The sequence below is a fragment of the Hemiscyllium ocellatum genome, chromosome 2 (genome assembly GCF_020745735.1).
Source record: "Hemiscyllium ocellatum isolate sHemOce1 chromosome 2, sHemOce1.pat.X.cur, whole genome shotgun sequence".
NCBI lineage: Eukaryota > Metazoa > Chordata > Chondrichthyes > Orectolobiformes > Hemiscylliidae > Hemiscyllium > Hemiscyllium ocellatum.
Window position 1 is genome coordinate 150,918,770 of NC_083402.1, and position 14,015 is coordinate 150,932,784.

At 40.3% G+C, this 14,015-nt stretch overlaps 1 protein-coding gene across 2 annotated transcripts in view; it reads left to right on the plus strand.

Moving 5' to 3' along the window:
* Positions 1-14,015, plus strand: part of slc12a2 (solute carrier family 12 member 2) — a 219,469-nt gene that overhangs the window by 192,020 nt on the left and 13,434 nt on the right. The window contains exons 21-25 of one of the 2 annotated variants that reach the window (XM_060841259.1): positions 6,068-6,166; positions 7,750-7,872; positions 8,032-8,143; positions 8,799-8,885; positions 9,102-9,237. In XM_060841259.1, the coding sequence (XP_060697242.1) occupies positions 6,068-6,166; positions 7,750-7,872; positions 8,032-8,143; positions 8,799-8,885; positions 9,102-9,237 (557 nt within the window). The remainder of the gene's footprint in view (positions 1-6,067; positions 6,167-7,749; positions 7,873-8,031; positions 8,144-8,798; positions 8,886-9,101; positions 9,238-14,015) is intronic. The other variant, XM_060841268.1, reaches the window with a different exon arrangement.

A 14,015-nucleotide genomic window follows, 5' to 3' on the forward strand; every position in this document is an offset into this window, starting at 1 on the left:
AGATCCTCATGCTTCAGCTTCTGCTGTAATTTGGAGAAGGAACACAGCTTTGTGGTTTGATTTTTCTAAAATGCAGGTAGGGAGTGGAGCGGTAGATATCTTTGGGTGTGGAGCAGTGGTCCAGGGCGTTGGTCCTCGGGTGGGGAGACAGGAAACCTATTGGTGGCAGACCATACTCGAGTTTGCCTGGTTGAAGTCACAGGTACGATGGATAAGATATCGAGGTATTTTGTCTTGAGGCTTTTTGTTGATGTTTATTGAAGCATGAAACACCTGCACCAGTTCAAACAAAAAGTTGTTGTATATAAATTGTCGTTGCAATGTGTTTTGGGAACATGAGGACAGAATTTAATTTTTTACTTTGAGTACTGGTTTGCTCAATAATGTGATTTGCAAGCCTCAGCTATCACCAGTTAGGGTTCAATTTAATGTTAAATTGCATCTGGTTCGTGTTTCATATTTTTGACACCTTTGGTCACTTTAATACTGACCAAGTGGTTTAACCCTACATGGATCAAACCACCTATATTCCTGAAGAATAAATTACATGCAGAACTTGGACAATTTGGGTTGATAAATTTTCATTGTGAAACTGAGAAGTGAATATTCTGTTGCTGAACATTTGTTATTTTGCCCACTGGAACCTTGTACAGAAACAAACAGATCATTACAGGCGCAATGTTAACACTTGCTGTGAAATACTGAACTGAAACTTTTCAGTTTGATGGATGCAAATATATTCTATTCCAGGTGTGGGGGAGCTGGTTATTCGTACTCCCTCCTATAAAGTTTCCCTGAAGTTTGTTTGTAATTACATTTACTTTGCGTTCTTGTCATTATTAGACATTATAATGTAAATGCATCACCTTAAAGCTTAATAGATTTATAGAAATGCCACAATTTCTTGAACAGCATTTTCCTCAGCTGAAGCTCCAATTCATAATGTTTGTTTCTTATTGGTTACTGTTAGCTATGAATGGCAGGACTGACTAATAACAAGAGCCTCAATCAGTTAGGAGTGTATTCACTGGAGTTTGGAAGAATGTAGAGGGATTTCCTAGGAACCTATAAAATATTAACTGAACTAAACCGGGTAAATGCAGAGGAGTTGCCTTCTAAGGGGCAGGTCTTTTTAAGGTTGTGCAATGAGGAGAAATATCTTCACCTGGAGTGGTAAGCCAGTGGAATTCTCTGGCACAATACTGTGGCTTCAACTGCATTGTATGTTTTCAGGAAGGAATATGATATCATTAGAGTCATAGAGATACAGAGCATAGAAACAGATCCTTCAGTCCAACTCGCCCATGCCGACCAGATATCCTAAATTAATCTAGTTCCATTTGCCAGCATTTGGCCAATATCACTCTCAAACCCTCCCTATACATATACCCATGTGGATGTCTTTTCCTTAGGGCGATAGGGAGAAATGTGGAACAAGGTACTGAGTTGGATGATCAGACATGATCATGTTGGAATTTGGAGAAGGTGCCGAAGGGATGAATAGTCTACTCCTGCCCTAAATTTTCTTTCTTGGGTCTATAGCTCAATACAGATTTTACATATTGCTCATTCTAAAATTTTCAGTAGATCTTAAGACCATAAGACACAGGAGTGGAAATAAGGCCATTTGGCCCATCGAGTCCACTCCGCCATTCAATCATGGCTGATGGGCATTTCATCTCCACTTACCAGCCTTCTCCCTGTAGCCCTTAATTCCTTGAGACATCAAGAATCTATCAATCTCTGCCTTGAAGACATTTAGCGTCCCGGCCTCCACTGCACTCTGCGGCAATGAATTCCACCGGCCCACCACTCTCTGGCTGAAGAAATGTCTCCACGCTTCTATTCTGAATTGACCCCCTCTAATTTTAAGGCTGTGTCCACGGGTCCTAGTCTCCTCGCCTAATGGAAAAAATTTACTCGTGTCCACTCTTTCCAAGCCATGTATTATCTTGTAAGTTTCTATTAGATCTCCCCTTAATCTTCTAAACTCCAATGAATACAATCCCAGGGTCCTCAACCGTTCCTCATATGTTAGACCTACCATTCCAGGGATCATCCCTGTGAATCTCCGCTGGCACTGGAGCATGTCCAGTATGTCCTTCCTGAGGTGTGGGGACCAAAACTGGACACAGTACTCCAAATGGGGTCTAACCAGAGCTTTATAAAATCTCAGTAGCACAACAATGCTTTTATATTCCAACCCCCTTGAGATAAGGGACAACATTGCATTCGCTTTCTTAATCACGGACTCAACCTGCATGTTTACCTTTAGAGAATCCTCGACTAGCACTCCCAGATCCCTTTGTACTTTGGCTTTACAAATTTTCTCACCGTTTAAAAAATAGTCTATGCTTTTATTCTTTTTTCCAAAGTGCAAGACCTCGCACTTGCTCACATTGAATTCCATCAGCCATTTCCTGGACCACTCTCCCAAACTGTCGAGACCCTTCTGCAGCCTCCCCACCTCCTCAGTACTACCTGCCTGTCCACCGAACTTCGTATCATCTGCAAACTTCGCTAGAATGCCCCCAGTCCCTTCATCCAGATCATTAATATATAACGTGAACAGCTGTGGCCCCAACACTGAACCCTGCGGGACACCGCTCATCACCGGCTGCCATTCCGAAAAAGAACCTTTCATCCCAAATCCCTGCCTTCTGTCAGACAGACAATCTTCAATCTTGTTACATAATCAGTTATGTTTAATTTGTATTGATGTTATATACTGTGCTGAAACCATTATTTATGTTCATTTTGTACTAAATAACACAGTACTCTGTTTTCTGAATATTACAAGTTCCAGGGTTGTTAACATTCATGTTCTAAAAGTTAATTCCATTCAATACTGCCTAGAAACAAAGACCAAGCTGGTTGTTCCATGATTGTCACTCAGAACAGTTCAAAGGTTACTGAACAGCCAACTCTAGGCAGTCAGACAGAAAGGTTACGACCTGCTGGTTTTTCAAGTACTTTGGAGCAGGGAGAAAAGAGTTCATTGCAAGAAAGTGCTGCTATAACAAACTGAGTCTTTACGACCCAGGAGAAGCCTGGGCAGTAGGCAGGTGTAGCTGGAAAAGCCCTAGGAACTGTTGGGTCTCAAGAGAAGTGTCATTAGTAAGTTAGTCTGACTGAGAGTGAGGGTGAAGGAATCCCACAGGCTATGCTTGTTTTGAGCTGTTGAATAAAAAAAGAACTCTGAAGTATAGAAAGGCAATACCAGTTGGTGAAGACAACTGTCTGCAGGCAAGCAGAAATTGTGCTGTGGGTAGGTGTCAGAGTGCATTCTCCAAAATCTCAGACACTCCTGATTTTATAGTGGCTTGGTTGGTAGCACTGCTGCCTCAGAGCGTCAGGAACGTGGGTTCCATTCTAGCCATGGGTGACTGTGTCAGCATGGAGTTTAATCATTTTCCCATGTATGTGTGGTTTTTTTCCAGGTGTTCCGGTTTCCCCTCAGTCCAACGCTGTGCAGGTTAGGTGATTGGCCATGCTAATTTGCCCCCAGTGTCTAGGGATGTACAAGCTGGGTGGGTTAGCGTGGGATATGTGGAGTTTGGGGATAAAGTGGAGATGCTGGGTATGGATGGGATGCTTTTTTTTTTGGAGGGTCGGAGCAGATCCACACTGTAGGCAATCTATGATTTGATGATAGGGAGAGGGCATTGCCAGGATGTGAGGTGGTTAAGTACTCTATGATGGAACACCTTTTGCAGGAATGCAGGATCTAGGCCTTTTTAAATGAAATGTGGTGACTCACTTGTCACTAATATTTGGAGAGTTGTTCAGAAGTTGTGCAATATCTCTCGATAGCATTTGGTGTTTGCCGTGTTCTGTGGAGTGTTTGCTTACAGTGTATCTGATACCCATATTTATCTCTGCTTTATTCTAGTTGGGTTTTAAAATATAACTTGTGTGCTTGTGTATGGAGTAAATTGTTTATATGTTCTAGCCTTGATCATAAAAATATTGGATATTCAAAACAATTAAGTCTAAAGTCTGGTTGAAGATTTGTAGCTCGGGTGTCCGTTGTTGTGGTTCTGTTCGCCGAGCTGGAAGTTTTTGCTGCAAACGTTTCGTTCCCTGGCTAGGAACAGCTGAAACTGACACCCGGAAGCAGCAAGAACAAACCACTATAAATACCGGAAGAAACATCAAAGCAGCACTTCACAGGAGGCTCCAATAGCACTGATGATGTTCCTTAGCCAGGGAACGAAACGTTTGCAGCAAAAACTTCCAGCTCGGCGAACAGAACCACAACAACAATTAAGTCTTGCAGCTTTATTCTAAGTGCCTGGGATCATCATCTTCAGTCTAGCTTTTAAGAAAAATAGGTTACTGATCCCTACCTAGATTGTAGTGGTCAGTCTGGGATCATAAGAACAAATTGATGTTTTAATATTTTGAATGTTTGTTCTTATTTAAATCTCAACCAACAGCTGAAAATCAATTTGTATTTCTTGCCTAATGTACCTTCAGGAATTTGCTGATCAAAACATTGGCTACAAATTGGTTAATTTTCCCTAAACTTACTTTTAGTAGATAAAATAGGCCTGTGATATTTGCATTTAATGAATCTGTCAGAACCCCATTTTTACAATTGAATAGCATGGTGCTAAAATGTGTTTTTAAATGCTTGATAATCATATTAAATGTTAATGACGAGAAGCCGTAAATTACTTTTTCAGAAAATAATTGGGATTTATTATATGATGAAGCAAGAGGGTAAAGCTTCCAAACCCTCGCGTGAACAGTGGCTGCTCAGGTTAGGGACACATCAGGAAATCACTGGGTGCTGTTCCAAAGCCCAACTTTTTTAAGGTCTACTAGTGACATGAGTAGTTTAATGCAATCTCCCCTGAGGATCTTAAAGCTGGTGGTTACTTAGAAAACTGTCAGCTCTCCAAACGTTTTGTAAATGTGACTATCTGTACTGCCTGATATTGCAGGAAATTTGCTTGTGGCACTAGGTTATTTGCAGTTTTTTTACAATGTGTTAGCTGCAATTATATTGGCGTTGCAAACTTCCAAAACCTACCCTTATAGATGGCAACAGGCTCCCCATTTTTCCAGAGTAGTTCAATAACTGAGGAGTTTTTTTTTGCATTCTGTCAGACACTATAATTACTTAGAATGACACAAATTACACCTTTTATAGAAATCTAATATTTCCATCTGAACATAGTTTAAAATTAATTTTATAAAAATAAAAAAATTTTAAAATTCATTTTAATGTTAAATTTGTGTTCAAGGCTCTGGGACATTTCCTCTAAGCGCAATGACTCTGTGTGCATTAAGAGTAAAGTGGCTGTTTTACCAGAGTGTTGGACCCTGTTTGTACTGACTTGAATGAAACAGGAGGAGAAACTAATCTGCTAGTGTTGAAATGCAAAGTAGAAACTGAAGCAAATACTGTTTTTTTTTTGCCTTGTTCTGATATACATGTTTTCAGGTCACCTGAACACACACATGAAGAAAGAGAGGAAAGAGAAATGGAAAGAATAGGTTACGAGTGTGGATAAAAGCTTTTTTTGTTTGGCTTTGCATATATAGCATGTCCAAGTTTTTTGGCATTTTTATTTTACCTGCACACCATTTCATTTCCCTCCATTGCCTCAACACCTGTCATCGTCTCCCTCCTCCCTCTCTCCTACAATCCCTTTTTTTTGTTTTTGCAAATTAATACCGATGTGGGTACATAACCTGATTACTGGCTATAAACACAAATTTGGAGGTGGTGAGGAAACCTTTTTAATTAAAAAGCTATTAAAGGATCGCTATCACTAAATGGCTTGTACTTCAATAATTTTTCCTAGCAAAGAAAGATGTAAACTCCCACATAAACTAATTAGACCTTTCCGCATAAAATACACTTTCAGGAGATGCGGATTGGTGTTTGGACTGAGATAACGAAGTAATTCTGCACAATTCAGTTTTAAATCCATTACCTTGGACTCGCTTTTTTCCCTTCATCCTTTTTAAGTACTAAATTAATGTTCGCAATGTAATTCACCATTAACTAATTCCAAAGTAACCAGTTAATGTTTACATTTTTGTTTACATCTAGTGATGCATATGAAGTTAACTTACTGTATTGGTTGTTTTGAACATAATGCAGATGAAGAAGATGATGGCAAGGCGTCCACACAGCCTCTCTTGAAAAAAGGCAGGCATTCTATTCTTTTGTTTTCATTTTTTTTCCTTTGTAATTATTACTAGTTGCTCTAGTAATCAGATCTTTCACTTTTTGTCTTTCCTTTGTTCCACTGTATAATTTGAGTTTTCTTTTGTTATGAATACCTTTTGTTGTACCTTTTTTTTTCCCCCTGCTTGTCCATTCCCCTCCTGTGCTGATTCTTTTTAATATTTGTGCAGTTCCCACTTGAACCCTGTTCTTTAGTTGCATATTTCTAAATGGCTCCAATGACTGCCAGCTCACAACAATCCAAACGCTCAATACAAGTTCTATGATAGCTGACTAAAGTTTTAAAACAAAAAGTCAAAAAGGAAGATTTGAGTACTGTGAAATAAAAACAGAAATTATTATAACTATAAAGCAGCTCAACTACCTAAAACATAAGCATATTGTTTTCAGATGCAGTCCTTTTATCTGAAATGACAAAGGACTGTACTCTAATGGAAACCTATCTTCCTCAAAGGCAGATAAACTTTAATGTACACTTGCATTTGTTGCTACCTTTTGGCTTTGCTTGCAATAACTTCAAATTGAACAAGAATCTAAAGATGCCTTGTGTGTTTCTCAATCCGTTCTGTTCACTGTTGTAATTTGCCATATAACACTGGAAATTATTCCAGGCTATATAGCAAAATGTTTCTTCCTCGTTCTTCCTCGTCCTTCTAGAGGTGGTGGGAGAGTTTATTGTTTGTCTACCAAACCCAAAACCACATACACAATCCTCCCCAAAATTCAAAACAATGTTCATCCTCCTTTTCATAGAATCAGTCAAATTTAGTTTTATTGTGGTTTCCTTCTTTATAAAAAGTTTGTGTATTCTATACCAGAGTGCAGAAAAATGAATTGTGGCTCCGTTGTTGTAAATCAGTGCTAGGTAATTGACTATCAGAAAATAAACTCCTATTCAATAAATAAAAGTCTGCCATGTAACAATATTTTGTTCTTTTTAAACAGTGCCATTAAAAAGGCATACAAACAAATGAGAATTCTCTATAAACAATCTCGCTCCAGAAAATTAAATAACTTATGCTGAGTGGAAGTAAGTTGTACAGATCAATGCATGCTCTGACCTTGCAGGAATGGAATTGTCTGGCACTTGCAAGACTTAACCAGTGTCACTAGGTGCCTTTTTATATATTCAATCCATTTTAGAAATCGAAACAGTGACCGCATACTTTAATATTTGAGTAATTTGCTAATTTTTTATGCTTGAGTTGGGGGAGGCAATCATTTGCTCTGGAGCAAATTCGAGATTGGGATTAGATATTAGGAAAGATTTGCTAAAGAGAAAATTTACTTGATCTTGTGAAGTAAAATAGATCACTTGCCACGTGAAGAAATTCACTGGATTACTTCATTTTTCCTGATTTTTAAAAAGCCACCAAAACAAATATTAGAAAATATGAAAGTTGGTCTTTTTCTGCCTCTCTGGAAGACTTTACTCGCTGTCAACTGTGTTCTCTTTCAAATGTCCTGCGAAGTTGATCTCTTACTGATTACAATGACTTTCCCTTCTTTTTGAAAAGTGCCTAATTTTCCATGAAACTTTTCAGAGGTTAGAGGTTCATCTGTGCCTTTGAACATGAATGACCAGAAGCTGCTTCAGGCAAGCTCTCGATTCCAAAAGCAGCAGGGTAAAGGGACGATTGACGTCTGGTGGCTTTTCGATGATGGAGGTATAGCTTTTCCATTTTCTTTGTTGTACAAATAAACCAGTCACAGCAGGATAATAATTGCCAGTTCCTTTTGTTTGCTAAGTTGCACTTTGTTAATGAGCTGGAACGATGAGTTATTTGGGATGATTAAATGTCTCTGCGCTTTTTCTGCTTTGATAGGCTTGACGCTACTTATCCCATATCTTCTCACTACGAAGAAGAAGTGGAAAGATTGCAAGATCAGAGTGTTCATTGGTGGAAAAATAAACAGGATAGACCACGATAGGAGGACGTGAGTAATTAATTTTAGCCAACCTGAAAATGATATACATGTGTGTTTGCAGATGTGTTAATAATAAACATCTGGTTCTATTTTCATAAAATTGTTTGTTAAATAGTGTGGCTAAGCATCAAAGTAGGTTTTGAAATCTTGTACAGCATCTAGATAAAATGAGTGGGGATTGCAGTTTGTGTACTGCATGAAGAGACTATTTGGAAACATTAGTAACCAGCACAAATTTTGTCTTTAACTTTGCTTCTAATTGTTGCTGCAGCCCCAAAAAGGTCAGAAGTCACATGACACCAGGTTATAGTCCAACAGGTTTATTTGAAACCTCAAACTTTCAGAGCGCTGTCCTTCTATCACATGAAGCCTACTTCACCTGAAAAAGGGACAGTGCTCCATAAGCTTGTGATTTCAAACCAAAACTGTTGGACTATAACCTGGTGTCGTGTGACTTCTGACTTTGTCCAACCCAGTTAAACACCAGCAACTCCATCACAACCCCAAAACGGCAAAGGGGCACTTGCTGGAACTTTGAGATAACAGCATTGCCTGTCAAAGTTTCTCTAGCAGTGTTAATGAGAAGCTCCGCTAGCATTTGCTTTGTAATTCTGAATATGGAAAATGTTATCAATAATTAACTAAGTTTATTATTGACTTTCAGAATGGCCACTTTACTCAGCAAATTCAGGATAGATTTTTCAGACATCACTGTTCTCGGGGATATGAATACAAAGCCAAGCAAAGACAAGTAAGTGATCTTGATGAGAGGTGGATTTTGTGATATAGCTTTGGAAAATAATCACTGAAGTTGCTAACTCCTGTTCCTTTCTGGTTATTCATTAATGGATTAGTATGTATTATTACTGAATATTTTACCTGTGGAAATTTCTGACCATTGCTATTGGCACAAATTTGGTATAAAACCAAAACAAGCTTTTTACCATCTTGATTTTGTATTAAATAGTATTGCAGCTTTTGAAGAGATGATTGAGCCATTCAGACTTCATGAGGATGATAGAGAACAAGACGCATCTGAGAAAATGAAGGCAGAGGAACCGTGGAGGATCACAGACAATGAGCTGGAGATCTACAGAATGAAGGTTTCTACATCTTTTTGGGAATTGTTTCAATGCTTTGTCACACTCAGTTCAGCTGGACCTTATGTACACAGTGGAAACATTTAAATTCAGAATGAAACATAACCAACATTTATAAAAGTAAAAGCAAAATACCGGCATGATTCCTTTTACCTGGTACAGTTTACGGGAAGGCAAATAGATAAAGGTTCAGGTTGATTATTCAATAACGTGGCAAGGTAAAGATGCTGTCAGGTTTTCAAGTATAGATGTGAAAGGGTAGAGTCAAGAGTTTGTGAAAAGTTGAAGGTGGGAGAGATCAAATGATAAAGGCTTGATGACACAAGGCCGAAAAGGAGGCGAGTTAGTCTGGATGAGGTGTAAATGACAATTGAAATCATTGGCAGCTGCCAATCAAAAAGATGGGATCAGAGGTTGTGATCTGAAAACTAAATTTTAGTTTTGAGACCAGAAAGCTGTAATGTGTCTAATCATTTTCCCATTGAGCTTGATTGGGAGAGCAGTCAGAGAGTGAGTGAGACAGATCGTTAAAACGACAGACAATTGGAAATTCCAGATCTCTCGTGCAAACTGAATGGAGTGGTCCTGCAACAGTCACAGTAGACCATCAGACATAGGAGTGGAAGTAAGGCCATTCAGCCCATTGAGTCCACTCCGCTATTCAATCATGGCTGATGGGCATTTCAACTCCAGTTACCCGCATTCTCCCCGTAGCCCTTAATTCCTCGAGACATCAAGAATTTATCAATCTCTGCCTTGAAGACATTTAGAGTCCCGGCCTCCACTGCACTCTGCGGCAATGAATTCCACAGGCCCACCAATCTCTGGCTGAAGAAATGACTCCGCATTTCTGTTCTGAATTTACCCCCTCTAATTCTAAGGCTGTGTCCACGGATCCTAGTCTCCTCGCCTAACAGAAACAATTTCCTAGTGTCCACCCATTCCAAGCCATGTATTATCTTGTAAGTTTCTATCACATCTCCCCTTAATCTTCTAAACTCCAATGAATACAATCCCAGAATCCTCAGCCGTTCCTCGTATGTTAGACCTACCATTCCAGGGATCATCCGTGTGAATCTCCGCTGGACACGCTCCAGTGCCAGTATGTCCTTCCTGAGGTGTGGGGACCAAAACTGGACACAGTACTCCAAATGGGGCCTAACCAGAGCTTTATAAAGTCTCAGTAGCACAACGGTGCTTTTATATTCCAACCCTCTTGAGATAAATGACAACATTGCATTCGCTTTCTTAATCATGGACTCAACCTGCATGTTTACCTTTTAGAGAATCCTCGACTAACACTCCCAGATCCCTTTGTACTTTGGCTTTATGAATTTTCTCACTGTTTAGAAAGTAGTCTGTGCTTGTATTCTTTTTTCCAAAGTGCAAGACCTCGCATTTGCTCACATTGAATTCCATCAGCCATTTCCTGGACCACTCTCCCAAACTGTCTAGATCCTTCTGCAGCCTCCCCACTTCGTCAGTATTACCTGCCTGTCCACCTAACTTCGTATCATCGGCAAACTTCACTAGAATACCCCCAGTCTCTTCATCCAGATCATTAATATATAACTTGAACAGCTGTGGCTCCAACACTGAACCCTGTGGGACACCGTTTGTCACCGGCTGCCATTCCGAAAAAGAACCTATTCTCCCAACTCTCTGCCTTCTGTCAGATAGCCAATCCTCAATCCATACCAGTAGCTCACTTCGAACACCATGGGCCTCACCTTACTCAGCAGCCTCCCGTGTGGCTCCTTATCAAAGGCCTTTTGGATGTCTAGATAGACCACATCCACTGGGTTTCCCTGGTCTAACCTACTTGTCACCTCTTCAAAGAATTCCAACAGGTTTGTCAGGCATGACCTCCCCTTACTAAATCCATGTTGACTTGTTCTAATCAGACTCTGCTCTTCTAAGAATTTAGAAACCTCATCCTTAATGATGGATTCTAGAATTTTACCAACAACTGAGGTTAGGCTAATTGGCCTATAATTTTCCATCTATTGTCTTGATCCTTTCTTGAACAAGGGGGTTACAACAGCGATCTTCCAATCATCTGGGACTTTCCCTGACTCCAGTGACTTTTGAAAGATCTCAAACAACGCCTCTGCTATTTCCTCAGCCACCTCCCTCAGAACTCTAGGATGTAGCCCATTGGGGCCAGGAGATTTATCAATTTTAAGACCTTTTAGTACTTAGTCTCTCCAGTGTAGAGGAGACTGCATCATGGGCAGCGAATATCATCCACTACATTTGATAAGTGCAAGTAAATTGCAGTTTAGTCTGGAAGGAGTATTTGGTGTGCTGAATAGCAGGAAGGAAGGGGATAAGGGGCAGGTTTTGGCTTTGTTCTTGAATAGAAATTTATCCTGGAAACTGGAAGGAAAGTTTTTGCAGGTGTGGACCATTGTGGTGAGAAAGGAATAGTCTCATCCTAACACTGAAAGCGGAGGGAAGAGGAAGATGCAAGTGTTGCATCAAGGTAGAGGTGTGGTCATTGCAGAGAAGTGATCTGTCAAACGTGGAGGCTGAGGATGGTAGGGAATCTGATGACTTTTCTGGTGGGGTAGGAAAAGGGCAAGAGCAAAATTGCAAGAAATGGATTACACATAATTGAGGAGCCTGTCAAACCAATGTGAGATTTTGTTGAAGAGAAAGGAAGACCTGTCAGAAATACTGGGATGGAAGGTAACATAAGAATAGATGTGATCATAAAGTCATAGAGTGCAGAAGAGGTCCTTCAGCCCATTGAGTCTCTACTGACATTTATGAAAGACCTGACCTTCAACCTAATCCCATTTACCAGCACTTGGCCCAGAGCTTTGAATGTTATGTCGTGCCAAGAGCTCATCCAGCTACTTGTTTTTAAAAGATGAGAGGCAATTCACCTTTTACAGGCTGCACATTCCACACTGCCACCACCCTCTGGGTAAATAAGATTGTCCTTCCTTCTAATACCCCCCCCCCCACCCCGCAATCCATCCCAACCCCAAACCACTCTATCCTTCACCTTGAACCTGTGCCACCTTGACTGTCCCTTCAACTGACTGGAACAGCTGCTGCTGATCCACTCTCTGTCCATCTTTAGCCTTGTACACCTCAGTCTGGTTGCCCCCTCAGTCTTTTCTGCTCCCAACAATAATGACCATGCCTATCCAGCCTTTGCTCAAACTTACATGTGCCATCCTGGTGAATCCCCTCTGTACCCCCTGTACTGCAATCACATCCCTCCTGTAATGAGGTGACCAGAACTGCACACTACTCCAGCTGTGGCCTCACCAAAGGTCTATCCAATTCCATCAGGACTTCCCTGCTTTTGTAATCTATGGCTGAATTGATAAAGGCAAATATTTCAAATGCCTGATTCATCACCCTACTAATACGGCCTTCTACTCTCAAAATAGTTGACAACATCCCTTTTTTACATCTAACTTTTTCCTAGTGTCATGTCCTTCATTTGAATAATTCCATGTCAAATTCCACCTTCCGAAGTGTATGACCTCTTACTTTTCAGGGTTAAATTACATCTGCATCAGACTAGATGTGATGGATATTAAAAATCTAGGGAATGAAGGTGTCCTTTTATAGGAAGTGAGATGGTATAGTTAAAGTCGCGAGAGAATCTGTAGGCTCAGTAGATATTGGTTGAAAGCCTAGTCTCTGACTGAGAGACAAAAGTCTGAACCACAAGGATAGAAATCCAATGGGAAAAGTTGATTTTCTTGAAGATAAAGTACAGCAATTATATCCATCAGTGTACTGGAGGAAGTAGTGAATGTCCAATGTATTCTGTCAAAAGACAGTCATCAAACTGAACCCATGTGGGTCCCTGTAGGACAATTTTTCTTTATTTGGAAAAGCATTTAGAGTTGAAGGAAAAGTTATTAATCAGAGAGATTCAACAGTGTGCAGAAGGAGTGGTAAAAAGGCAGTTTGGCTGAGCTCAGTTTCAAAGGAGAAGAGGGGCTAACTTCAGAATATGCTGGGGGTGGGGGGAGGGTATAGAAGGATCGAGGGTGCCCATGTTAGGGTCAAGTAACTTAAAGTGGCTAAGGACATCAGAAGAGTCACAGATTGACGATGCTGGTCAGAGGACATTTGTCATGGTTGGATCATGGGGTGTAACAAGTTGATGATGAGTCTTCAAGGGTAACACTGTTACTCATCTTGGGAGCAAAGTTGATGTTTATGTAGGGTTTGGATCTGATGTTGGAAGCCATTGTGGGAAGATCTCCATGGGAGGTGAACTTATTGACAGTAAGTCGGAACACTGCACATTATGAAAGATTGTTTAGAGTGGATGAGAGGCTTGTCTTTCTGGCAATTTTTCAATGACAAAATCTCTAGTGGATCTAAATGACCAGACAGAGGGGGTACAGTTGAATTAAAATTTTGAGGGTGAGAAGCAATTGCTTTGGGAAAGACTCCTAGCCAAGCAGAAGGAAAAATAAAAGGTAACATAAGAATTTGTTGCATGAAGCCCAGTTCATGGAAGTGGTGGCAGATGCAGCATGAAGCTGTGGCCTTTGCTGAGCACTGCATGGGGAGGTCAGAGGACTGATGGAAACATGGCTGGACATCAGACTGGGTGGGATTTGAAAGAGGAGGAGTAGGGTCGAGAGGATGTCTTCCTTTTTCAACTGCTGGGACCCTCTACAACTACGTTTAACTGATCTCTCAACAATGATTGTTCCATTTCCTGTGCATCTCTCCACAGCACAACAGAATCATGATAATTTGCTCCTTTTTTCATGAACATAAGCCTTTGTATTTAACAG